General features: G+C 61.3%; 3 protein-coding genes across 6 annotated transcripts; all 3 read right to left on the minus strand.

The window, feature by feature from the left end:
* Nucleotides 1-3,665: 3,665 nt before the first annotated feature.
* Nucleotides 3,666-6,591, minus strand: SFN (stratifin). Its single transcript, XM_064731519.1, has 2 exons — nucleotides 6,066-6,591; nucleotides 3,666-5,337 (listed from the first exon to the last, which is right to left on the minus strand). Exon 2 carries the CDS (start codon nucleotides 5,157-5,159, stop codon nucleotides 4,419-4,421), a length of 741 nt encoding a protein of 246 aa, XP_064587589.1. The 5' UTR covers nucleotides 5,160-5,337; nucleotides 6,066-6,591; the 3' UTR covers nucleotides 3,666-4,418.
* A 386-nt stretch (nucleotides 6,592-6,977) lies between these two features.
* Nucleotides 6,978-17,853, minus strand: ZDHHC18 (zinc finger DHHC-type palmitoyltransferase 18). 4 transcript variants are annotated; one of them, XM_064731472.1, is made up of 10 exons: nucleotides 17,575-17,853; nucleotides 15,534-15,694; nucleotides 13,980-14,129; nucleotides 13,105-13,242; nucleotides 12,648-12,696; nucleotides 12,223-12,325; nucleotides 10,917-11,026; nucleotides 10,201-10,300; nucleotides 8,427-8,517; nucleotides 6,978-7,572 (listed from the first exon to the last, which is right to left on the minus strand). In XM_064731472.1, the coding sequence occupies exons 1-9, from the start codon at nucleotides 17,820-17,822 to the stop codon at nucleotides 8,476-8,478; spliced, it is 1,101 nt and encodes a 366-aa protein (XP_064587542.1). In that variant the 5' UTR covers nucleotides 17,823-17,853; the 3' UTR covers nucleotides 6,978-7,572; nucleotides 8,427-8,475. The 4 variants fall into 4 exon arrangements, with proteins under 4 accessions (XP_064587542.1, XP_064587543.1, XP_064587541.1 ...); XM_064731473.1 differs by having other exon boundaries at nucleotides 6,978-8,301; XM_064731471.1 differs by having other exon boundaries at nucleotides 6,978-8,517.
* A 270-nt stretch (nucleotides 17,854-18,123) lies between these two features.
* Nucleotides 18,124-23,448, minus strand: PIGV (phosphatidylinositol glycan anchor biosynthesis class V). The gene is made up of 5 exons (XM_064731470.1): nucleotides 23,216-23,448; nucleotides 22,323-22,432; nucleotides 20,710-20,862; nucleotides 18,976-20,127; nucleotides 18,124-18,889 (listed from the first exon to the last, which is right to left on the minus strand). Exons 3-5 carry the CDS (start codon nucleotides 20,794-20,796, stop codon nucleotides 18,593-18,595), a joined length of 1,536 nt encoding a protein of 511 aa, XP_064587540.1. The 5' UTR covers nucleotides 20,797-20,862; nucleotides 22,323-22,432; nucleotides 23,216-23,448; the 3' UTR covers nucleotides 18,124-18,592.
* Between the last annotated feature and the right edge of the window lie 1,484 nt (nucleotides 23,449-24,932).

Genomic DNA, 24,932 nt, shown 5'->3' on the forward strand with positions numbered 1-24,932 from the left:
TCTCGGGCCTTTCCCAGGAGCAGCCCTGGGTGTCCTCATCCACCTTCCCTTCCCTCTCCTGGCCTTGCTCTCTCCAGTCCCAAATCCTGGGGCTTCCTCTGCTGCCCGTGGGATTCCCTCTGGCTGTGCTGCTGCAGCTCTGGGGCTCCCATGTGCTCCCTGCTCTGAGCCCTGCTCCAGGCAGCAGCTGGGGCAGGGACTGGGAGGGCTGGGGATGGATCGGGGGCTCTGAGGGTAGACTGGGAGAGCTCGGGTGAGTTGGGAGAGCTGGGGGTAAATCGGGAGGGTGGGGGTAAATTGGGAAAGATGGAGGGTAAATTGGGAGAGTTAGGGGTAAATTGAGAGGGCTGGGTTGAATTGGGAGAGCTGGGGGTAAATTGGGAGGGCTTGGGGTGGAATGGCAGGGCTGGGGGGTAAATTGGGAGGACTGGAGGTGGATCAGGAGGTTTGGGGGGTAAATTGGCAGGGCTGGGGGTGCCAGGGGGGGTGTCCACATCAGGGAGCCCCCGGGTGCCTCCTGGCAGCCCCACAGGGATGGGAGCGGGCACAACTCCCAGTCCCAGCTCTGCAGACTCAGCATCGCCTCTTGCCCAAGATGTTGCATAAAATGCAGCAGGATTTTCTCACAGGATGGTTTGGCCCTTGGCAGAGGGATTGGAGACTGGATCCTTGATGGATCTAAGTGTGAACGGGGTCTTGGGCAGCGGGGCAAGGAATTAAAATGAATTTTTCCCTCATCTCCCAACTCTGTGGCCAGGATTTGGAGACGAGGAGGAGCTCAGGGAGAGGAGGGTGCAGACACACAATGCTTGTGCTTCACCCAGACCCCTTCCCAATGAAACTGAGATTTCAGATACCAAAGGCAAATCCCAGAGTGCTGCCAGGGCCTCAGCTCTCCCCAGGGCCCAGGAATTTCCCTGGGTGTTCCTGGCTGGAACCCAGCAGCTGCATTTCAGTGCTGGGGCTCTGGAAGCCAATCTAACCATACCTGAGCTGAAATCCCATCCTCTCCCTGTGCCTCGTGGCCTTGTCCTGCTCCTGCTGTGAAGGGGTGGGAGACGGGATCATAAAAATATTAATTTTATAGGGGCTTTTTCGTGGCTTTGAGAGATTTGGTGGCTTAAAAGGGTATGGTCAGGTCAGGCTGAGTTATGCAAGAGCCATCAAAGCTTTTGTGGCTTTTTGGCTTTTTTATTGGAATGCCCTGGATATCTGCAGCCTCAGCCTTGGGATGGAAACTGCTCAGCTCAGCTCAGGATCCTCTGCTGTGCTGCAGCCAGGAAAAGCTCAGGTCTCAGAGAGCCTCAGCCCCAAAACTGCAGCGATTTTACACCGAGGAGCTTCTTAGAGATGAACCAGGGGCTGAGCTGGGACCCAGAGCCCGGAGGGGACAGCGCTGCTCCTGCTCTGCTGGAGCCCCTGTCTGGAATGCAGGGTGAGAGGAGCCTGTCCCTGCACCCCACACACCCCGGGCAGGGAGGGGACACGGCGGCGCTCCTGGGACGGGGAGGTGACACTTGGGCTGCCAGGGAGGTGACACCGGCTGCTGTCACTGCCTTGAGCAATCGGCGGGGCCAAGGGCCAGGATGAGTCACTCCAAGCCTGGCACGTCCCCGGGAGGGGGCTCAGCTTTCTGCTGGGCTGCTCCTGGTGCTGAGCCCACCCTGACCTGGGAGCCCACCCTGCCCTGAGCTCGTCCTGCTCCTGCTGCTGAGCCCACCCTGACCGTGGCACTGACCCTGAGGGTGTCATTTTGGGGATGGAGGGATTTGAGCACCCATCACAGCCACAGAACTGGGCTTTCCTGGGTACCCCCTGCATTCCAGCCCTGATTTCCAGCTCCACCATGGAGCTCCTGCTCAGAAGCTGTTTCCCCATCAAGAGGTGCTTTCTAATGGGGATAAAACCTCCTCCAAAAACGCCACGGTCCCCAGAGCAGGCAGTGGTGCCAGCCTGACAGGAGGCTGCCCAGGCCAGGGATGATGGGCACCCCATGTGTGGGTGCCCAGAGTGGTGGTGCCCAGCCCCAGCCCTGGGCACAGAGCCCTGGGGGAGGCTGGTGACAAGGACGGGCAGGGCTGTGGGTCCTGCAGCTGCCACCCAGGCTGGGCAGAGCCTTTGGCAGGCAGCAGAATGTCCCTGTTGGCCCTACAGCCCTGCTTTGGTGGCATTGTCCCCACAGCCACCAAAGGGGCAGTGCCAGGGCCCTGCTGGGCAGTGACTGCGAGGTGGGCACACTCCTTGGCCCTGGCGCCCAGTCCCTCTGCTCTAAGGGTGTTTAAGACACTAAAACTGATCCATTTGAGAGCTTTTCTGGATGTCCCTTCAGATGGGAATGCCGAGAGCATTCCACAGCCATGGGACAAGGACCAGGCTGGGGATGGAGGTCCCGATGTCCCCCTGGTCCTTCCACCTGGGTGCCCCCATCCTGGGTGAAGCAGGGGCACAGAAGGGACCCCAGGGAGCTCCCCAGCAGCACAAACCTCTCACAGGAGTGTCCTGGGAGCCAGGGCTCCTCCTCCCCAGCCTGGAAAAGCTGCAGGACCGGCTGGGAGCGGGGAGCACCTTCCTCCCACACGGCCCAGCCACGCTGCAATTTCGGGAGCTGTTGAAATCAGTTAACTCCTGGGGAGCCAGGGGGAACCCAGCGCCCCAGGGCTGGACAGACAGCCCGGTTCCCCTTCCTGGGCACAGCACCGCCAGCTCCAGCCCCGCCGTGCCCAGTTTAACCAGTCCGGGTGTCCCCGGGCCGCGGGGTCAGCGCGAGCCCTCGGCTCGTTAGTCCCGCTCTGGCTAATTACAGGGCTGGGGCTGTTCCCAGGCTGGCAGGGCTTGGGGCCAGGGGGAGGCCACGCTTTGGGGTCCCTCAGGACCAGCCCTGACACTTTGAGGGACCCCAGGAACATCTAGGGGGGCCAGGGCAGCCCCAGGGTGTTGTGATGGGGCTGGGGAGGCCCAGGAGGCTCACAGGGGCTCATCCCCTCTGCATCCCCTATCCAGGTGTCCCATCCAGGTGAGCAGTGCTGGTTTGTGCAGCCCAGCCTCCCACAGCAGAGCCCTCATTACACCCCAGGCCAGCCCCTCGCTCCCCCAATTCCTGTGTGCACCAAGGGGGTCACGTCCCTGCTCGTTCCCCAAAGCTTGGGGGTCCCTGCACCCCTCGGGCTGGGATTTGGCCCGGCCAGGGCTGGGGCCTGGCGTGTCCCCCCTGTCCCCCTGCAGCACGTCCTGAGTCAGGCGCCTTTCCTTCCCTGCCAGGGCTCCCATCAAAGGCAGCTCCTGCCCGGCCCTGCTGGCTCTGTGAGCTCATAGCCCAGGGTGCTGTGACTGTATTTTATTGTAATTATCGTTCGTGTTGAAACGCGCTGCTGGGGGAAGGCGGAGGGAGCTGCGCCCTCGCCGTGGCCCCGTGCCAGGGCCAGAAGTGCTGAGCTTTCACCTGTCCCAGTGCTGGGACCTCCAGAGGGGTGTGGGACCTCGAGAGGGGTGTGGGACCTCGAGAGGGATGTGGGATCTCCAGAGGGATGTCCCCACCCCAGGGCTGTCCCTGTGTCGCTGCCCATGCAGCTTTTGTGGATTTTCCCCTTTGGAATTAGAGGAGCCATGGGGAAGGACCTGTGGACCCTCACAGGGGTGTCAGGGGCAGGTTTTGGGGAGCTCTGGGTTTGTATTAATGGGGTTGGATCAGGGACTCGGGACCTCTGAGCACCTCAAAGCAGCCTGCTCTTTGTGGGGCTGCCAAAACGCCCATCCCAGGGATGCACAGAGCCCTGAGCCCTTCCACGGGGTGCAGCTCAGCCCAAGACCCTGCTGGGGGAACGGGGGGCACCGAGGGCAGCCAGGGCTGGGGGTACTGATGACAGGCAGTGCTGGGGGGCCCGGCTGCCCCACCCTGGGATGGGAAGGGGGCCAGGCAGGCCTGGAGCTGCCCGGACATGTGCGCAGGGAGAGACGAGGCAGACGAGAGCAGAGGTGCAGGAGAAGGTTTATTGGAGCACAGAGGCAACACGAGACCCCCTCCCGGAATGGGGGGGCTGCCTGGACCCCCCCTCGCCCCGGCCCAGCCCCTCACCTCCTCCTGCCGCTGCTCCAGCCCTCTGGGACAGGGGGTTTGGAGCTGGCACAAGCCAGACCGGACACCCCCACAAGAAAATGTTAAATAGCTGGGGGCTGGCAGCTCTCCAGGACAGAGGCACCCCCTCTCCCCCTTTTCCCCCTCCCCAGAGCAGAGGATGGGGCAGAGGGAGGGAGGACCCTGCCAAAACCACCCCCACTCCCGGTATCCAGGCTGGGGGGGAGCTGAGACTCCTCCCCGCCAAAACCGACCAAAAAAAAAATTAAAAACAAAAAAACGACAACCAAAAAAAAAAAAAAACCACGAAGAGATGCCGAAGGGTCTGGAGCGGGGCAGGGGACGCTCAGTTCTTGGGCTCTTCGCCAGCCTCGCCGCCGTCTTCGCCGGCACACTCGGCTGTCCATAGCGTGAGGTTGTCCCTGAGCAGCTGCATGATGAGGGTGCTGTCCTTGTAGGAGTCTTCGCTGAGCGTGTGCAGGTCGCCCATGGCCTCGTCGAAGGTGGTCTTGGCCAGGGAGATGGCCTGCTCGGGGGCGTTGGCGATCTCGTAGTGGAACACGGAGAAGTTGAGGGCCAGCCCCAGGCGGATGGGGTTCGTGGGCTGCATCTCCTTTTTGCTGATGTCCATGGCCTCTTGGTAGGCCTCCTGGGCCTTCTCTATCGTCGACAGGCGGTCGTCCCCGCTGGCCACCTCGGCCAGGTATCGGAAGTAGTCGCCCTTCATCTTCAGGTAGAAGACCTTGCTCTCGGTGTCGCTGTCCTTCTTGATGAGATACTTGTCCAGCAAGCCCAGCACGTTGTTGCAGACGGCGTTCAGCTCCTGCTCCACCTTCTCCCGGTACTCGTTCACCACCTGCGCCTTGTCGTCGCCCTCCTCGGTCTTGTGCTCGATGCTGGAGATGACCCTCCAGGCCGAGCGCTGGCAGCCCACCACGTTCTTGTAGGCCACCGAGAGCAGGTTGCGCTCCTCGTTGGACAGCTCGTCGCCGTGCTCCACCACGGCCTTCATGAAGTCGGCCATGTCCTCGTAGCGCTCAGCCTGCTCGGCCAGCTTGGCCTTCTGCACCTGCTGGTTTCTTGCCATGCCTGGGACGCGGGGCGAGCAGCGGGGCCGGGAGCCGTCGGAGCCTCTGCCGAGCGCCGCCGCCGGGATTCGCTTTTGGCTGCGCGTCGGAGCCTCGAGCGAGAGCAGGAGGAGCCAGCCAGGTCCAAGGAGTGTCCTCCTCCTCCTCCTCCTCTGCTTCCTCCCCGCCGAGCGCGGCCTTAAAAGGAAAATCGCGGTGAATCATCGCCCGCGGGCGGCGGGGCCGGGGAGGGGGCGCGGGGGGCGGCCCACGCCCTGCCCTCCCGGTGGGTGCGGCACCCGCGGCTGCCCCGGGGCTCTCCCCAGAGCCAACGCCCGCCCCGGCACCGGGACACGCCCGTGGAGCTGCTGAGAGCGCTGGGGAGGCGGCGGAGCCGCGCTGTCCTTTGGGGGGGACGGCGACACGGCAGCGCTGGCTCGTCCCCAGCCCGGAGAAATGGGCCACGGGGTGTGGCCGCTCGCGAAAACGGGTCCCACCCCCCCGAAAAAGTCATATCACAGTCGTTTTTAATGTGGAGATTGCCTCGGCGGTAATTGCGAGGGCTTGACGGGCAGGTATTTATTCCCACAGGTGGGGAAACCGAGGCAGAGGCTCCGCACCTCTCCCAGGCGCCGCCGAGGGACCGGCCCAAAAAGCGGGGCACGGTCAGCGCTGGCCTTTGAGCCGCACTGTGGGACCCCCCAAAATCCCCATGGTGAGAGCAGCGAGGGGAGACCCCATCCCCATCAGCTCCAGCCCATCCCCATCAGCTCCAGCCCATCCCCATCAGCTCCAGCCCATCCCCATCAGTTCCAGCCCATCCCCATCAGCTCCAGCCCATCCCCATCAGCTCCAGCCCAGGGCTGCCCTTGCCCATCGCACCGGGGCCGTTCCGCATCTCTCGGGCTGTAAATGCAGGGTTTTACCCTTCGCTCTCTGTGGGATTTGGGCTGTTCCGGGCTGGCCGTGGGCCGCGGTGCCCGATAGGGATCTGAGCTGCGCCTTGCGCTGAGTTTCACTCCGAGCCTGTTGCCACACGCCGGGCGCTGCCGCAGCCCCGGCCCCGGCCCGGCCCGGCCTTATCTCCGTGCGGGAGCGTGCGGGAAGGGCAGGGTGGGGCCGCCGGCTCCGCGCCAGGCCGAAAGGGGGTTGTGATTCTTTCCGTCAGCTCTCGCCGCTTTGTTCCTGCCTGCCGACACCCGGCCGGATCCCCCCGCGCCTGCTCGGCTCCCGCACCGGCCCTGCTGCGATGGAGGAGGCAGGGAAAACGTGAGGATGCTTTTCCCAGGCACGTCAAGGCCAGGAAAACACCCCCAGCCTTCACACCACCCCTTCTGCACCCTGGGATTCAGGAAAAAGGGATTCAGGGCCATTCACCCCTTCCTGGCTGAGCGCCTGACATGTGCTGGGGTTTGGGGTGCCCAGGGTGCCATCGAGGGGCTGCCGTGGCAGCAGCGTGAGGGTGCCCAGCCCCACCAGGTGCCCACAGCCCCTTCATGGCTCCCACAGCCCCTTCATGGCTCCCACAGCCCCTCCATGGCCCCCACAGCCCCACCAAGGCCGGCCCCATTCTGTGCCACAGCCCGGTTCGGGCACAGCCCGGTTCGGGCACAGAGCGGCCCCAGACGGTGCCACAGCCCGGTTTGGGCACAGCCCGGTTCGGGCACAGAGCGGCCCCAGACGGTGCCACAGCCCGGTTTGGGGAGCTCCTGGCTCCCGTCCCCAGCGCTGATGGCACAGCAGCAGGGCCAGCCCTCGGTGGCTTCCCTCGGCTCTGCTCGGGCCTGCCCAGGCAGGAGCCGCTCCCCTCCACCCGCGGAGCAGAGCCAGACACAGAGTACGCTAAATAGGAGAAACTTTCATTTTGTTACAAAAGTAAAAGGCATAAACAGACGGTGAGTCCTACAGGGCTGGGGCAGGCCTGGCTGCCCACTCAGCTCTCAGCCCAGGGAGGCTGCTCAAGGTGCTGGAGCCCCTTCCCCTAAATCCAGAGCCGTGCTGGGATGAGGCTGGCAGGGGAGCTGGCCCGGGGGCTGCAGGATGAACTGACCAGGTACGAATTCCCATCGGGAAAGTCCTGTGGCACACGGACACGGCTTGGAGGGGCTGGGAGGGTTTGGTGCCCCCGGTTTGGCTGTAAATGCTCTGGAGAGATCCTGCTCCTTCCAAAATCCCAACACGGCATTTCCAGGCAGGGAGGCACCGGCACCGAGCGCCCAGCGGTGGCCGGGCACGGCACGGCACGGCACGGCAGGGCTGGCTGCGCTCATTCACCGCTCTCCTCGCTGCGGGGGCTCTATGGCTTTGGGCTCCGCTGCCGCCGCCCGGGGCACGGAGGGACGGAGGGAGGGAGCGGAGGCACTCCGGTGGTCATGGCTGTGGGCTCGGCTCCCGTGGGCGCCCCACGAGAGGCTCAGGCTGCTGCTCATGGCGCTGGATCCGCCCGGAGCGAGGGAGAGCAGAGGGGAGAGGATAAAGAGAGAGTTAGTGCCAGAATGGAGCTGGGGAGCACCGGGAGCAGGGCGAGCACCCAGGCTCGCTGGCAGGGCTGGGGCACAGCGAGGAGGGGGCTCAGGAGCCCTCGGGGGCTGCAGGGAGGGGCAGAGGGGCAGCTCACGGCCCACAGGTGACACATCCCATGCCAGGTGCCCTGGAGGAACTTACCTTGGCCACAGCAGGGGGAACCTGCAGAGAGGAAAACGGGCAGAGGGGCCAGAGGGGTCACCCAGGCCACAGAACGGGTCAGGGATGGGGGTCCAGACCCACCCCAGGGGCCACGGCTCCTCCAAACACCAAAGCTCTGCTTGGCTGGGCTTCCCTCACACAGCCACGGCAGGCTGGGCTGCAGAGCCCTCTGCCACACGTGTCCCAGTGTCACACGATGTCACAGAGTGTCACACAGTGTCCACAGTGTCACACAATGACCCACAGTGCCCCACAATGTCCCACAGTGTCACACAGTGCCCCACAATGTCCCACAGTGTCACACAGTGCCCCCAAAATGTCACACAATGTCCCACAGTGTCCCCATGCAGACCAGGTGGCTCCAGCCCAGCACAAAGCCAGGAAAAACCAAACCTCTCCTCTTGTGGCAAAGCGTTCCTGTGCCCCCTGAGCCACAGCCCTGGCACCGTGCCCCGTGGGTGGGATCCTGGTGGCATTCTGGTGGGATGGATGGGACACAGGCATGGCAGCATGGCTGGGATGATGGGCTCTGAGCTCAGAGCTGTCATGCAGTGAGGATGGGTGGCCGCAGTGGTGAGAGGGTGAAGGAAGCACTTTCTTACCAGCAGCCCTCAGAAATCAGGGCAAACGTCCGAGGAGGGGCAAATCCTGTCAGGCTGTGCAGGAAATGGCAAAGTCCTGGCAGGCATCCTCCTGGGGAAGACACCAGAGGTTATGCACCTCACACCTGCCACGGGGCCACGGGGCTGGCACAGATGGGGCACAGGTGCCAGCCGGGGACAGGACACTGAGGGGACAGCAGGAGGAGGGGATGAGCCCTGCCCAGCCTGGAAATGTGGGACAGCAAATTCCCTTCACTGCAGAGGAGCCACAGCAGCGCCAGCTGCTGCTCATCCCTCCCTGCAGGAGCTTCCAGGAGAGGCCTGAGCCCAACAGAGGGCAGCTGGCACCTTGAGATGCCACAGCGGGACACACCTGCCCCCTTCTGTCTCCGAGGAGGAAATAATCATCCAAGCAGTTAACTCTTTCAAAATAAAGTTTTATTGAGTAACAAAGGAAACTGGTTTAAATAAAAACAGGAAGGAGCCTGGCCCCTGGTACCCCCTCCTCACTGCTCCTCTGCCATCCCCCTGGCACAGGCACTTGCAGAGTACAGAGCACGACGCTGGTGAGCTCAGGGGGCTGGGCTGCCCCCCAGAATGTGCTGCCCCTGCCCGAGGGTGAGACTGGTCTGTCTGATCCAAGGAAACCTGACAGGCAGCACGGCACTGTGAGCCTCTGCCCCGGTGCCAGCGTGCACAGCGCTCCCTGCACAGCACAGAAAATGTTCTACGTAGAAAAAAGTCCTACAAATTGTGCAAAAATATCCAGCAGCTTCGAGTAACACGATTCAAGTATTGCTACAAGGTTTGTGACTCTGCCCTCAGCCCAGGGACACGGAGCTGGCTGCCTGGGTGCAGAGGGTGCTCGGGGATGAGCAGCTGGAACGGCCCCCAGGGCACTGGGGACAGCCCTGGGGACACTCTGCTGCTCAGAAACCCAAACCAAGAGCACACATGAGCTTATCAGAGACCAGCACCCCGCACTGCTTCCTTGTGAAACCTCAGGTGCAGTTCAGGAATTCAGGACCCTCAGGAATTCACACACTTTTCTGCTGCCCTTTGGTCTCCCACCCACAGGACACAGCCCTGGGGAGCTCCAGCTCCCAGACCTGACCCCTGCAGCCTTGTGCATCTCCTGAGAGTCACAGAGCACAGAGTGTTTCTTCTTCCCTGCTAGATGAGGGTCCCCTGCCTCGTGTCCTTGCTGCAAAACGTGTCTGACCAACTGGCAGGGCCAAAGCACAGCCCCAGGCAGCACAGGAGCAGCAGGGAGCACCCAGGACATCCTCACCTGCCTCCAGGGAGCCACAGGAGCCCTTCCAGGTGGGAACAGGGAGTGTTGATGGAGCTCACAGGGGCACCAGGGAGGTGACACCTCCTCCAGCCCAGCCCCGAGCGGGAACCATCTGCCCGTGCCACCTCCCAGCCTTGGCCCATCTCATTCCCAGCAGGAATCACAGCAATTCCCTGGAGCTCAGGGTCTGGGGGCTCCTGGGGACCCCCTGTTCCAGCACGAGTCCAAGGGTCCCACAAGCTGTTGGGCTCTGTCAGGCAACACCCCTGACAGGCCACCTCACAGTGAAACAAATGAACAAAAAGTAATAAATAAATGTAAAAAAAGAAGGCAACGCATGGCTCGAGTCTTTGGCAGCTCTGGGTGCCAGGGCTGCCCGCCTGAGGCCGGGCATGAGGCAGGGGAGGGAACTGGCTGGAGCAAGGTGCAGGCACAGCAGGCACTGGGCACATCACAGCACTGCTAGGGAATGCCTCCTACCATGCTGGTGTCACTTTTGGCTCCAAGGGAAGGGATTTCACTCTTGGGACTGGACGGGGTCCCGACATCTGGCTGGACAAATCCTCTTCTGTCTATCAAACTGCAAAACAGGAAGGGAAGGGCAGTTCAGGGAGCAAGGACTGAACCTGGGGGCTCACAGGCCACAGGGAAAGCTCCTCTCCACACAGCACAGCACAGACAGGATGCTGGAGCACAGGGCTCCTGCCCATCCCATGAGCCACAGACCCCAGCCCACGAGCCACAAGGAGCTCTGGGCCACCACAAACCCAAAGGGGAACTGGCCAAAGGACTTCACAACATGAAACCCCATGAAAGAGGAACAAACTGGAGTAAAATGCTGTAAAATCTCCTCCCCACAACCTCCTGGCCTGGCTCCCTGAATGCAGATTGACCAGCTCTGAATGGCAGCACTGCATTTTGGCACCTCTGAACCCACCACAAAACCTGGGGACACTGCAGAGAGCAGGGCCTGATACAAAATATAAACCACAAAATATAAACCATGCTTTACCCTGCTGCTGTCAGCACCACAGAGCTGCTCCAGGACTCCAGCCTGGATCCCCCAGGGATCCCCACATCCCCAGCAGGCTGGGAGCTCCAGGCAGGCTCTCAGAGGTGAGGAGCAGAGCAGGGCCTGACCCTGCCCAGCTGCCCTGTGCTCTCCCATGGCAGGAGGCAATTCCCAGTGCTCTCACCTGGGGTAGAAGGGTCCACACAGCACTGCACAGCAGTTTGTGAGGATGCTTTTATGGCTGTAGGGATTGGCAAACTCCGAGCCCCTCTTGTTTGACCAGGAGCCCTTGATCTGAAAGGGATGGAGAGAGATCAGGAGGGGAAGGATGGAGAGCAGACAGTGACACAACAACAGTGGATCCCTGCAGGGCTGGAAGGTCTGTCCCAGAGCACGGGGAGGACACCTGCAGGCACAAACAGCCACGTGCTGCCTCTGCTGAAGCGCAGCCCTGCAGCTGCAGAGCTCCCAAGCTGTGCCCTCCCCGTGCTGCACGGCAATGTCACTGCCACTGCCGTCAGCCCTGTCACCACCTGCCACACCACCCCGTCCTCCCGCTGCCCTCGTGGTCCCCAGGCTGGCACCCACCAGAGCGGGCTCTGCTCCCTCAGGCTGCACAAACAAACAGTCAGGGGATTCCCAGCCCAGGGGCTCCTCTGTCCCCAGCCCTGCTCTGAAACTGGCTGTGGCACAGGGCTGGGCAGCTGCCACAGCTGCCTCAGGCTGCACTGAAGCAGCACCAGCACATTTCCTCCCCTTGTTTTGCTTCCTCCCCCCAGCTGCAGCACGAGGCTGGAGCCATGGTGCTCCCAGAGCTGGGTGCAAACTGTGAGCTTCACCCACACAGCCCTGAGCTGTTCTGCCACACCTCTGAATGTAAGGTGGAGGGGAAAAGGGAAAAAGCAAATCCAAAAGGGATGCAAACACACTTTCTGCAGTGCTGGAAGCTCCCAGCGAGGATTACAGGTACTTCTGGCCAGAAGGGCGAATTTTGATTCTGAGGATCAGACAGATCCTGCTTTTCCATACAATCTGCCCCACTCAGGGCACTCATTTGGTCCTTGGAGCCTGTGCACAGCCCAGATTTGAAGGCAAATCTCATCAGATGTCTGTAGATTGCTTGCTAATTAGAGATGAGGAACTGCCAGACACAAAGGGACTGGCCCAGGGTCTCAGAGGAAACCCGTGGTTACACGGGATGCTGAATTCAGATCACCAAGCTCACACCCAAATACTCCCCTGGGCCAGCCTCCCTTTTTTAATCTCACAGCTCCTAATTTTAAGCAAGGCCACAAACAGACTGGAAAAAACACACACGTGATGGCCCTAACTGAGCCACCTGAAAGTGCAGCCGTGGGCACAGGCTGTGTGCTCTGCACTGGGGTAGCACAGGCATGAAACCCTGCACTGGGGCAGCCCAGAGTGCCCTGAGAGCTGCTCAGGATGGGTCACAGGCAGCCTGGCAGCAGCACAGGCATGCAGGTACTTACATCTTCGTTCGTCGTCAGGTTGGAGGCGACCAAGTAAGTGTGAAAACCTGAGAGGCCCAAAATGGACCAGACTGAGAAAAAACAAATCACCAGCTCCAGCACAGTGAAAGAGAAGTCAAGGAAGTCTCCAGGAACAAAATCATCCCACAAGGAGAGACAGAGGACTGTTTGGGGAGGTTTGGGCAAGCTTCCCATTCCCTGAGCTGGTTTGCAGGGATCCACCAAGGCACAGCCTGCTCCAGCTCTTCCCTTTCCACCTAAACCTGCAAACTGGGACACAACCCACCCTTAGTCCCAGGTAGCCAGGGGACTAAATTACTGTGGGGAAGGGACACCAGGGTGAGCTGCAAAGAGCTCCTGGCCCCTCTCTGTCAGTGATTAGCAGTGCAGGGCACCCCGAGCAGCTGCTGCCAGCACAAGGATATCTCGCAGGGGTTGTCTTCAGAGTGGCCAGGAACCCATCCCTCTGAGAGCCTGCAAAGCAAGAGAGAACAAGGAATGGCATCCCAGCAGCAGCCCTGCCCCTGCAGCCACAACTCCACCCCGTGGGCTGTGTGGCCGTGCCTGTCTGCCTGAGGAACACCCGCACTCTGGGATGCTGCAGGAATGTCAGTGCAGGGACACGGCTCCAGGAGATTTGGGGCTGGTGGCAAAGTCACCTTCCCTGCCAGGGTAAGGGTGGGAGCACCAGCAGCTCACCTGCTCTGGGAAGCAAATCCCCCTCGCCAGCCCCCAGAGCCCCTCTGCAGCGAGGTGAAGCAGACCCGTGGGACCCTCTAATCCCTCAGATCCCTGGTGTAACCCCACAGAGCCTCCTGTGCTGTGTCCCACGGCGCAGAGCAGAGCTGAGCTGGAGCAGCACAGCCCCCGGGCAGGACTTACGCAGGGTGAGGTGGGTGACGACGCAGGCGAAGATGAAGGCGGTGAGGAAGGACAGGGACAGGATGAAGGCGTAGAAGTAGCGGTAGTTGCGCTTGCCCACGCAGTTGCCCACCCAGGGGCAGTGGTGATCGAACCTCTCTGCAATGAAGGCTCCAGGTGAGGAGGGCTCCTGCCACCCCACACCCAGCACGGAGCACACTCTGCTCAGCCCCCCAAAATGAGGAGCTGCAAACCCATCTGCACCCCGAGGGCAGAACCTCTCTGCAGCAGTGCAGGGGCACAGAGTTTCCATGGTGGCTGTACCAGCCTGGCCACACACGCTGAGGAGCCTACAGCAAACCTTGTGTTTGTTTACAGAACCCTCCACCCAAAACCAGGGAACACAGAGCCATGGAGTCTTGCATGTGCTGCCCCTTGCCCTGAGACACTGCACTAGTGCTGCTTTTGATTTAAATGCAAAGGAGACAGACCATGCAGTATCCTGTTTCATAATCCTTCAGGAGAAGCAAAAAGCAATCTGTCCAGGAACACAAGTGACAGGACCAGAGGGAATGGATGGAGCTGTGTTAGGGCAGGGGCAGGCTGGATACTGGGACAAGGTTCCTCCCCTAGAGGGTGCTGGCACTGCCCAGGCTCCCCGGGGAATGGGCACAGCCCCAAGGCTGCCAGAGCTCCAGGAACATTTGGACAGCACTGCCAGGGATGGCCAGGGTGGGATTTTGGGGTGTCTGGGCAGGGTCAGGAGGATCAGTGATCCCTGTGGCTCCCTCCCAGCTCAGGATACCCTGTTTATTTCCCAGCTTTCCCCCAGTGGTGCCTGCGGGTCCCTCCCAGCTCAGGACACCCTGTCTGCTGCCCAGCCCAGCCCTGCTCACCCACACAGTTGTCGCAGACGCTGCAGTGCGAGGTGCGCGGCGGCCGGAACATCTTGCAGGTGTAGCAGTACTTGAGCTTCACCACGTACTTGTTGATCACCACCTCCATGGTGCGGGCTGGGGGACGGTACGTGGAGCTGCCCATGCTGTCTGCAGGGACAAGGAGGGACACTCACAGCCCTGTGCCACCTCCCAGCTGCGGCAGGGGTTGGCAGGGGTTGGCACACGCTCTCCTGGCTTTAACAGCACACAGGATTTGTTGCAGGGTGGGCAGCCAAGAGCTGCAGTCAGCTCCGGCGTTATTTATGGCCTGTCTTTGTTCAGTGCTGATGCTGCTGGGATGCCAAGAGGAAGCAGTGAGCGCCCAGTGCTGTGGAACCTCAAGCAATTTCCAAACAGTGAGTGTGAAGCAGCAGCAGCCCAGGAACACCAGCTCATCTCTGCGTGTCCAGCAGGTCACACCAGGCAGCCTGGCTGTGCAGGCACGCGTGGCTCTGCCACAGGAGCATCCTGCCACTGCCAGCACACAGCCTGTCCCCCCACAGCCTGCAGGGACTCGCCTCCATCACTGTGGGGAAGGACAGCAGCAGGTCTCGAGTGCTCCAGTAGATTCCCTGGAATTTGACATGTTTGTGTTCACAGCACAAGAGGGTTCCCCCTCCTCCAGGTTTAAACTGAGGATTTTTAGGGCCACTGCAAGTTACATCGCTGTGTGCTGGCACTCCATTATTCCCTGGGGGCTGGAGACTGTTCCTGTACACAGCAAGAGCTGGAAACCCTTGTATCATATTTGCAGTTTTGGGGGTTATTCCTTTTAGTCACTCCCAAAAAAGTACCTTTCCAACTGTGAGGAATTCTTTGAAAATAGTGATGCAACAGCGAGCATGTTAAGAGGATAATAAGTGGATTATATTAGCAGTAACAGCTGGCACATCAGGCAGCATCTGCAGCCAGATTACTGCTTTAGGCCCTTATAAATAGAAACATGGATCACCACTCTGGGGATATTTAAAAACCATCTTTAAAGTCAGATGTAGAATTACTGCCTTGCATCTGTCTTCAGCAGGACAGATTCAAGCTGTCTCACATCAGCTCTGCTAAAGCATTTGCTCCAACCTGTCACATCAACAACGTCCTGAGCTCCTGGATGCAAACACCTCCTTGGCTGTCCCCAGACCAGCGTGACAGAGCAGTTTTTAGAAGAGGACAAACAGCAGCCTGCTCTAAAGAACACCTTGCAGCACAGCAGGCTCAATGACAATACCAAAAAGCATTAACTGTCCTTCAACTCTGCTGCCTGGGAAAAAGCTGGGACTGGACAGGAGCAAAAAGCAGCTGAGCTGCTCTGCAGATCCTCTCTGAGGCACCGCCAGAGGAGCTTATTGCACCTCTCATCACGACTGGTAAACACTGTCAAGCCCCACATCCTGATACTCTGGATTTTTCTCCCCCCTGGACAAACCCAAAGGAGCGAAGACCCAAAGAAGGGGCCTCACTGAGCCTGGAGGGCGCACAGACACACACAGAGCTAAACACAGGGACCAGAGCTCTCACCAATGCGCCTCTCCAGGTCTGCAGCCTCGCTGGGGGTGGCTCTGGGCAGGATCCCTGGGTCCCTGAAGCTCGTCTGGAGCAGGCAGCTGATGACAAAGAAGAAGAGGACGGCGGCGATGATGGGGATGGCCAGGGTCAGGTGACTGGCAAGGAAGGGGCAGCTGTTGGAAGATAAATAAAACGGAATTGTTATCAATCGTTGCACAGACCCGCTGCCAGCTGGGACATCACACCATGACAGGGCAGTGGGCTCAGCAGCCAACCTGGGGCTGGTTTTGCAGAGATGGGGCTGGTGTGATCACACCCCACACCAGGGCAGCTCTGTTACCACCAGGCAGCAGCTGAGGACAGCAGAGGACACAGCCGTGCACACACAGAGCCACAGTCCCCTCCTGCAGAGCACCCAGAGCCAGCACACGACGGGCTGCCCCAGGCCCGAGGGCTGCAGGCAGTGCTCAGGCTCTGCAGCACTCTGAGAGGATTAAGCAACTTTTGTTTCACCTCCCCAGCTCAGCTGTCCAGAACAAAGCACCCACCAAGCAACAAAACCCCTTCAGTGCAAGCCTGAGCCCCTCAGCCATCCACAAAAAGGTCAGTGAAAGGAGAGACGTGAGCTTGTTGTCAGCCCTTTCCTGAGAGAACCTCCAGAGCCCACTCTGCCCCACTAGGGAACAACAATCACACAAATCATAGAATCCCCAAATGGTTTGGACCTTAAACACCATCCCACGCCACCCCTGCCATGGCAGGGACACCTTCCACTGTCCCAGGCTGCTCCAAGCCCTGTCCAGCCTGGCCTTGGACATTTCCAGGGATCCAGGGGCAGCCCCAGCTGCTTTGGGCACCTGTGCCAGGTTTTCCCATAGAAACCATGAAATGCAGACACAGACAGACGTATTTGCTGTACACCCAGCAAACTGGAGCCTGTGCAACACAGGCATTCTGCTAAAATAACAACTTGGGAGAGCCCCAGGGCATCCTCAAGCACGAGAGAGTGACTCGGCAAGAAGGGAGGCAGAGCAGATGTCCTGTGTGCTCTGCCCGGAACACAAAGCCCTCACTGTGCTGAGCTGCCCGTCAGCCCCCGACCTGGCACGGAGCTGTCAGGGCACGGATGATGCTGAGAAAGGGGTTTTTCCATCGGGATGCCGTGCCTGCCTCCCGCAGCTGCCTGTCCCTTTCAGCTCATCTGACTCCTCAGAACCTCTAATCCGATCAAGCGCTTTCATCTCCCCACCAGCAGGCTGGGACAGCTCTGTTCCGAGCCTCGCCGGGATAACGCCGAGATCCAAAGGCAGGCGCGGCCCCCATCCCTCCCGGGACAGAGACAGGCAGGGCACCAGAACCCTCCGAGGCGTGAGGAACCCAGGGTGCTCCTTCCCCAGCCCCCAGGGCAGCACCGGACACGCCGGGATGCTCCTGGCTCTCCCCTCCCTCGGGCTGCAGGAGCAGGGAGCTTCCCTGGACCAGCTTCCAAAGGAAAGGAAAGATGCAGCTCCCGATTCCCCAGACTCTGCTGCACAATGGGGGCCCTGCTCCAGTGCAGACCCTCCAGGTGGGACCCCGAAGGGTTTCACCATTTAGAAGAAACACTGCTCCTAGATCTCAGTGGTGGACAAAGCCCACGAGCCTTGGGGGTTTCCTGGGTGCAATTTCGGGCCAATTCTCTTCTCGGGAGCAAAAGGGGAGACCTGCGGGCTGTATTTAAAGGCCAAGGGGGTATCCCAGGGGGACGTTGAACCCCTCCCTGGGGCCAGACGGAGCAAACAAGGCGCAGAACGACCCCTGTCCTCCACAAACACACCTGGGCACAGGTGATGGGGCAGTGACTGCCCGCAAATGGGCTCTGGGGGCTGTACCGTGGGGAAGGGCAGCGGGCAGCAGGGACAGCGGGGATCCCAGGGGAAAAGGGGACCCCCAGCCCACCTCCCCCCGGCACGGGGCCAGCGTGGGGTGCAGCGAACCCCGGCAGGCCTCAACGGGGGACAAGCAGCCGCAAGGGGCGGCTCCGGGGCGCCGAGCCCGCCGGGCCCACACTCACTCGAAGGCGAAGAAGAGGCCGCTGGTGGCCAGGATGAGGCCGAGCGTGAGGGCGAAGACGCCGCTGTGCCGCGCCAGCATGAGGCGGCCGCCGCAGAAGAAGCGGTTGCGGCCCGGGAACACCTCCCACTTCCTGCGGGGCCGCCGCGCCGCTCCGGCCCGCGGGGCCGCGACCGCCGGCCCGCCCGGGCCCGGGCCTGGCGTCGCCGCCGCCCCGGGCGAGATCTGCCGGTACTCGCAGTCCTTCATGGCCGCGCCGCGGCGCCCGGAGCCCCGGCCCGGCCCCGATCCCGGCCCGGCCCCGCCGGTCCCGCCCCGAGCCCCGGCCCGGCCCCGATGCGGGCCCGGCCCCGCCCCGCCGCACAGCGCCCCCTGCCGGCCCCGCCGCCACACCGGGAGCGCCGCGGGCCCGGCCCGGCACCGAACCCGGCACCGAACCCGCGATCCCGACTCGAGCTCCGGCCCCGATCCCGTAACCTGTGCCCTGACTCCGATCCCGGCCCCTGCCCCGATCCCGACCCGGCGGAGCGGGCGGAGCCGCCTCTCCAGGAACTTTCACGTTTATTGGGGTCGTGCATGTGCCCCGCCGCGCCCGCCACCCCCGCCGTGCCCCTGCCCAGCCTGGCTCGGAGCCCGGAACCGGGACCATGGAAAAGGAACCGGAACAGTCTAAGCAGCTCAGGGCAGCTGGACCCTCCCTGCCGTGCCCACAGCACATCCCAAATCCTTCACAGCATCCCGCCACAAATCCGCGCCTGCCACCATCTCCCCCAGGGGATGCAGGAGCCCAGGTGCAATCCCCATCCCAGGCAGGTGATGGGAATGTTGGCCGTCAGCAATGCCAGCTGAGCGGGGCAGGATGCTGCAGCATCACACCACGGAGAACATCCCGCCTGGGACGTGGTAATGGAGGAGTAACACCTTTGTAACTGCAAGGACAGCGTCACCACATCCACCTTGGGCTTTCAGAGCAGCTGAGTTTCAGTTCTGAGCAGTGTCTGCCCCACTGCTGGCCTGTGCTACGTCCACGGGAGGAAGTTGCAGTGCAGGACCAGCCCCAGCAGCCAGTAGCCCAGGAAGAACCCCAGGATGCTCTTGCTGAGGGGTGTAATCGATCGCCAGTTCAGCAGCAGCCTCACAACGGGATTGTCCGAGGTCCCTTTCCCACAGGAACTGTGAGATTTACTCAGAGGAGGCTTCCCAGAGGCTGGGTTATCAGTCCCTGTGCTCCAGAGTAAAGGTTCGTGTTCCAAAAGCAGGTGAGCGGAGAACCAGTACAGGATGGGCGAGGAGGAGCCAAGGAACCGGGTCAGCACCTGGGGACGACAGGCAGAGGAGAAATCACCCAACTGCTGTGCTGTCACTGCCCCAGCCCCTGGATAAGGAATCCCCCCTGTCCTACCTGCACGTGCATGCAGAAGAACCCGAACGCCAGCAGGGCTGTGCTGTGCACCACGTACACGAAGGTAGCAGGGCCACAGAATCCATCTCTTGCCTTTCCCCTCTCTTCAGCCTTGCTCCTCACTAGACCAAGAGTCAGGCAGTGCCGGGGGTTTGCACTGACGTAGGTCCAGGCAGCCCACGAGCACAGAAGGGTGACAGGCAGAGCAAGCAGGAAATTTGGGATCTGCCTGAGCTCAAAGTACCTTAGAAAGCCCACGTTCCAGTAAGCGTCCTGGATGTAGGAATAGACCAGGGGGAAGCGCTGGGAGCACCAGGGGGGTTTGGCCTCACCCACGCCTGCCACACGATAGCCCTTGTCCTGTGCCAGCTGCAGCAGCGCCTCGGGGACGCTCTGGGCCAGGCCCGTGCTGGGCTGGCAGAACCTCACGTAGGCATAGTACTGAAACAAGGCAAAAGGCAGGGAAATCCCAGCACACACCAGGGCTGCCGAAACCACCAGGCCGAGGGCCTGCTTCCACAGCACGGGCAGCTCCCTCAGGGACACTGCTGTGCCCTGCAGCTGCAGCACGAAGCGCCTGACGCTCGAGTAGAGCACGAAGCCGGCATTGACCAGCCCGTTGGCGCGGGCCCCGGCAGCCAGGGCGAAGAGCAGCCCGCTGAGCCAGCGGCGCCCCCTCTCCAGCTGCCACATGGCGCCGAAGGCCAGCGCGGCGAAGGCGCTCTCCGAGTAGGCCGCGGCCATGAAGACGCCGGCCGGGCTGAGGGAGAAGAGCAGCGCGGCCAGGAAGGCCTGGCGGGGCCTGCGCAGCACGGCCCGGCCCAGCGCCAGCAGCGCGGCGGCCGCCAGCACCGCCAGCAGCGCGTTGAGCAGCGCGGCCGCCAGCAGCAGCCGGCCCCGGGGCTGCAGCGGCACCGGGCACGGCAGCAGCGCCGCCAGCAGCCGCAGCCCCAGCGGGAAGAGCGGCAGGAAGGCGCAGTTGTGCTCCAGCAGGTAGCCGCGCTCGGCGATGAACAGGAAATGCTCGGCGTCCCAGCGGCCCAGCCCGCCCAGCAGCCGCTCCAGCAGCGCGTCCCACGGGCCCCACGGGCCCGACCGCGGCGGCGAGAAGGCGTCGGCAGCGTGGTCCGGGATCAGCGCGTTAAACACGGCCTGGAAAACAAGGGGAGTGTGGGGATGGAGGCTGGCAGAGATGCTTCACTACCCAGAGCACCCGGCGCTCCAACAATCGAGGCTGGAGCCCAAGATGCCCACGAGGTTGTGAAAAGGTGCCCACACAACCCTTTTGGGGTGTTTACATGTGAGCAGAATAACGCTCTGTGATGCAGCATGAATCCCTGCAGAACTGGCCAGGGAAAGCTGCTCACGGCTATGATTGGGCTCTGTGCTGGCTGTCACAACCAAGCTCTCCCATGCTCAGAGCAGCATGTCTCTGGAAATAAGACTTGGGAGGAAGGTACAGGAGGAGATTATTGTTCCTTTTCTGTGGATAAACACACTTTGAGCCAAACCAGCCTCTTGCAGCAGCAGCATGAAAACACAGCAAGTCACGAGGAAATTAATGCAATTTTACTTAACAGCAACCTGTAAGTTGGCTGTGGACAGTCTGTTGGCTCTCCAGAGAGGATGATTTCCCCATTGCGCAGAAGCAGCTCACGGATCTCTGGGGCACAGCAGGGAGGATCTGGGAGCAGCAAACCCCAGCGGAGCTCCCTGGCTGGAGGACGGACTTGCCTGCAGCAGCAGCGCCAGGGCCCGGCAGCGCAGCGCGAACCACACCACCGCCCGGAGCTGGGGGTCTGCCCTGCTCCACAGCTCCATCCCACGGCCAGGAGCCGCCTACGAGGTCACCGCGGCCAGGGGAATCCTCCTTCCCGTTCGGGAAACCTGGGTGGGTGAACACAGAGGACAAAGAAAGGGATTTCTGTCAATTTTGTGCCTTCATCTACCGTCAGGCACTTGAAAGGTGCAAGTCTCTGTGAACAGGAAAGTTGCTTATGGAAGAGATCAGGGATCTGGGAGATGATGCAGAGACCTCTTTGATACTGTTCCTACTAAAAAAAAAATCCCTGACTTGTTAAGCTTGGCCAAGACACTGAGAGAGAGAGGCTATGGCATGTTCTCTGAGCCCGGGCTGGGGTAAATCGCTGGAGCAGACAGTCTGCTCAGCTGCCTCAGCAGGAGCTCCAGCAGCTGGAGCCAAGCATCCTCACACACATCCAGCACCAGTGAATGGGATCTAAGCCTCTTTTTCTTGGAAAGGAGACAGAATTCCTGTGGACTGTGAGCGTAACCCCCGTGTGAGCAGTTGCTGAGTGGGGCTGCCAGGAGCTCCCTCCTCTCTGCTGCTCCCTGTTTGCCCCTGGGGAGCCAGGAATGGATTTACTCAGCTGGCTCCACGGCAGCAGCTCTGCCAGAGCAGGGTGGAACTCGGGCACTCAGCTTCCCCCAGCATAGGCAGCACACAAACTCTGTGCCACCACCTGCAATTCTCCACTATTTTGGCAAAGCTCCTGGTTCTGCTGGGCACACTGCACATTCTGAATCCACCTGTCCACCTCCCCCCTGCAAACCTCCCTGAGGGATTTCAGCCTCTCTGTTCAGTGCCTGCATGTCCTGGGTGCCGTGGTGGCCCAGCTCTGATCCCCTGGCCCTGAACCATGGGAGGCAGGCAGGATCTGCTCTGCAGCTCTTTAAGATAAAACATTTCTTCCGTTGGTTCCCCGGCCACCAACTGCTGATCAGTTAGAGAAACACACAGCCCACAGCTCTCGCTGGGTGCCATGACACCACATCCTGCCCTTCTGTCTGCTCCAGCCCTCTGCAGCACACAGAGAGCCCCAAATCCATCACTCCACAACCCAAAATCACTGACATTTCCCTCGTGCCATTGTGGAGAGAAAACCCTGCCAGGCTGAAACTGCACGAGAGGGCAGAGAGCAAATCATCAGCAAGGCAAAAACCAAGATCCAGACCGGCTCACTGACAGCTCCAATCCCCAGCCACAGGGTTATGCTTCCTATTTAACCACTAATAAAAGTTTTGGGGTTGCTCCTATTCCCCCTGTGCTCTCCAGCACTCACAAAGCAACTGGTGGGAGGCACATTCTCCTGCATCACGAAGCTGTGACGTTATTTTAAGCGAGGGGACACTTCAACCCAGCTGTAAACCCTTTTAAAGCACATTCACAGCTGCAAATCCTATTAAAGCACAGCGGCAAAAATTGTCCCGGCACTTTAAATATAGTTTTTTTTTCAAAAAGCAGAGAAAAAGCCTCGCCTGAATGTGCCAAGAGAGCTCAAAGCAAACAGCTTTAAAAAGCCTGTTCCTGTCACGACGCAGCACACCTTGTGACAGAGCGAAGCCTTCAAAAGAGCTGCAGCCCACAAGCCCCGTTTGGATCCAGAACGCAGCGTCGGGAATGGCTCTGCCCCAAAAATCCTGTGGGAAACAGCACCTGCACGAGCACAAAAAGGAGAGGGAGAAGGGCGTTAAAAATACTCCAGCAGAAAAACGTGCAAAGTCTGAATTAGAGATGTTTTTCTCTCTGGGTCCTGCGCTTCCCTTGGCTCTCAGCTGCGAATCAGAAGTTTTCCAAACTTCTCAGTGTGGAAGCGGCGCTGAGAGGGACGCGGGCAGGGCCGGTGCAGGAGCACGGGACGGGAGCGGCGGCTCCGGGCAGCCGCAGTGCGGGGCAGGGACCAGCCGGGGGCAGCAGCCGCTCGCCAAACGGCAGGGTCCGGGATGCTGCCGCTGCCCGCATCCCCGGCACGGTCCGGGCACCAGGCACCCGGTCCCTCCCCAGCCCCTGTGAGACTCAGCAGACCCTCCGGACACGTTCTAAACCCCTTCTAAGCAGGGCGATTTTGGAAATCCCGTCTGCCTGGTGCTGCTCCTGCGGGCCTGGCGCTCTCGGCCATCCCTCCCGCCCGCTCCGGCTGCGGCTGCAGCAGCGCTGCCCCGGGGCTGGGTGCGAACGGGAGCGGGTCTGTCCCGGGCAGCAGCGCACGGGTGAACGGAGCCCGCTCTGGGTCAGAGGCCAGGGAGGGACAGCTCCTGTTAAACTGAGGAGCGGCCGGACACGGGAGGGGGCACGGACCGAGCGGCCTTGGGCACACGGGGCTGTCCCGGGCCGCCTCCGGCCCCGCCGGTGCCGCTCCGGCCGCGGCGAGACCGCACGGCGCTGCCCGGACACGAACCCCGCCCGACCCCGCGCCTGACCCGGCCCCTCCGGCCTCACCGTGCGGCTCCTGCCGGTCCCGGGGCCGGGCTGAAGGCGGCGGGGACCCCGGCTCCGGCCCCGGCTCAGATCCCGGTGCTGGCTCCGGTTCCGGCTCAGATCCCGATCCCGTTTCCGGCCTCGGTCGTGATTCACATCCTGATCCCGGACCCCGGCTCAGATCCCGATCCCGGGTCCCGGTTCAGATCCCGGTGCCGGTTCCTGTCCCGCAGCGCCCCCTTGCGGAGGTACAGAGGGAGCAGTGCCCGCCCCCTCCCCGCGGCGCATGCGCGGCCCCCTGGCACCGCCTACTTCCGCATGCGCGCGCAGCTTCCGGCCGCGCCCCTTCCGGCGGCGCGCGCGTGCGGGGAAGGGGCGGGCGGCGCCATCTTTGTTGAGGGCGGGCGGGGGAGCCGGGCCGGGACCGGAACCAGGGCTGGAAACCGGGACTGAGAAACGGAACCGGCCCAGGCCGAGGGCTGTGTCCCACCAGCAGCAGCACAAGCACCTGGGCGGCAGGGCGGGCCCTTGGGAGCCGCGCCCTGCGGGGTGTCGGAAGGGCACGGGGGGACAGCCCCGGCGGGCGGGGCGGCCAGAACGCCAGTCCCTCCCGATCTGCATCCGAATCGTTCCATTCCTAGAGGAGTTCGTTACACGCCTCTCTCTGCCCGACCTCTCTGCCGTTCCCCGTTTCTGCCAGCAAAGGGGAAAACTCGAGTTCGGCCAGAGCCCTCAGTAAAGCGCTCAGGGTCGGGGCCGGCCCGGATCCACCCGGGGCTGAAGGTGAAACCATTAAGGAGCCCTGAGCGCCTTTACTGAGCATCAGCCTTGGCAGAACTCACCTTTTCTTTGCTGGCAAAAAAATGGGGAACGGCAGAGTGACAGGGGTCCAAAGGTGTCTGAAGGAATTCCTGGGATGGAAGGATTTGGGTACAGATCCGGCCCAAAGCACCAAGGGTTTGAGCTGCAGGCAGCTGTGGCTCCCCCAGTGCCACGCTGTTCTGATTTTACTCATTTCTCATCTCTGCCCTTCATTTGCACTCTTTGAGAAGTGCCCAGGGGCTGTGGCTGTGCCCACACAAGTGACGGGGAGCAGAATGCCTCCCCTTGATCAGCTGGGTGCAGAATTCTGGTAAAATGGGCCTTGAGGAGCACTCCTGCCTCTCCTCCCTCCCAGCCGTGAGCCGTTACCTGCCGCCAGGTCACTGCTGGCTCCTTTCTGTCCAGGAAAAGCAGCAGAACTCCCACGTGCTTTCATCAGGTTCAGCTCCTGGAACACACAAGGGCAGCTGGAATCCGGGGTGCCAGCGTTTCCCAAAGCCAAGGAAACCCAGCACCGTTCCTGCCTTCTGAGCACTCCTCTGAAGGACTCTGCTGACAGACAAGACTTTTCAGGAAAAAGCTCTTTGATTTTGGCACAGTCGCTCCCAGGAATCTGAAGTCTGAGGAATGAAGGCTCTGGGAACTGAGAGCTCCTGAGGAGAGGACTGGGAAGATAAAACAAGGGGAATTTCTGAACAAAAATGACGTTTGCCTTTAAAAAAAGCTGTTTTTCCTTTAATGAGCAGTTCCAGCTACCCTGCTTCCAGCATCCACTGAGGACAGAGCCTGGGGCTAAATGAAATACCTCCTTCCACAGCCCTGAAACTGCAGATCCTCACCCAGAGAGCCTGAGCAGGAAAGCCTGGGAGCTGTGTCTGCTGGAAAGCCCCGGCTCGGGAGGAAGTCAAGAGTCTGT

This window comes from Zonotrichia leucophrys, chromosome 23 (genome assembly GCF_028769735.1).
Source record: "Zonotrichia leucophrys gambelii isolate GWCS_2022_RI chromosome 23, RI_Zleu_2.0, whole genome shotgun sequence".
In the NCBI taxonomy this organism is placed as follows: domain Eukaryota; kingdom Metazoa; phylum Chordata; class Aves; order Passeriformes; family Passerellidae; genus Zonotrichia; species Zonotrichia leucophrys.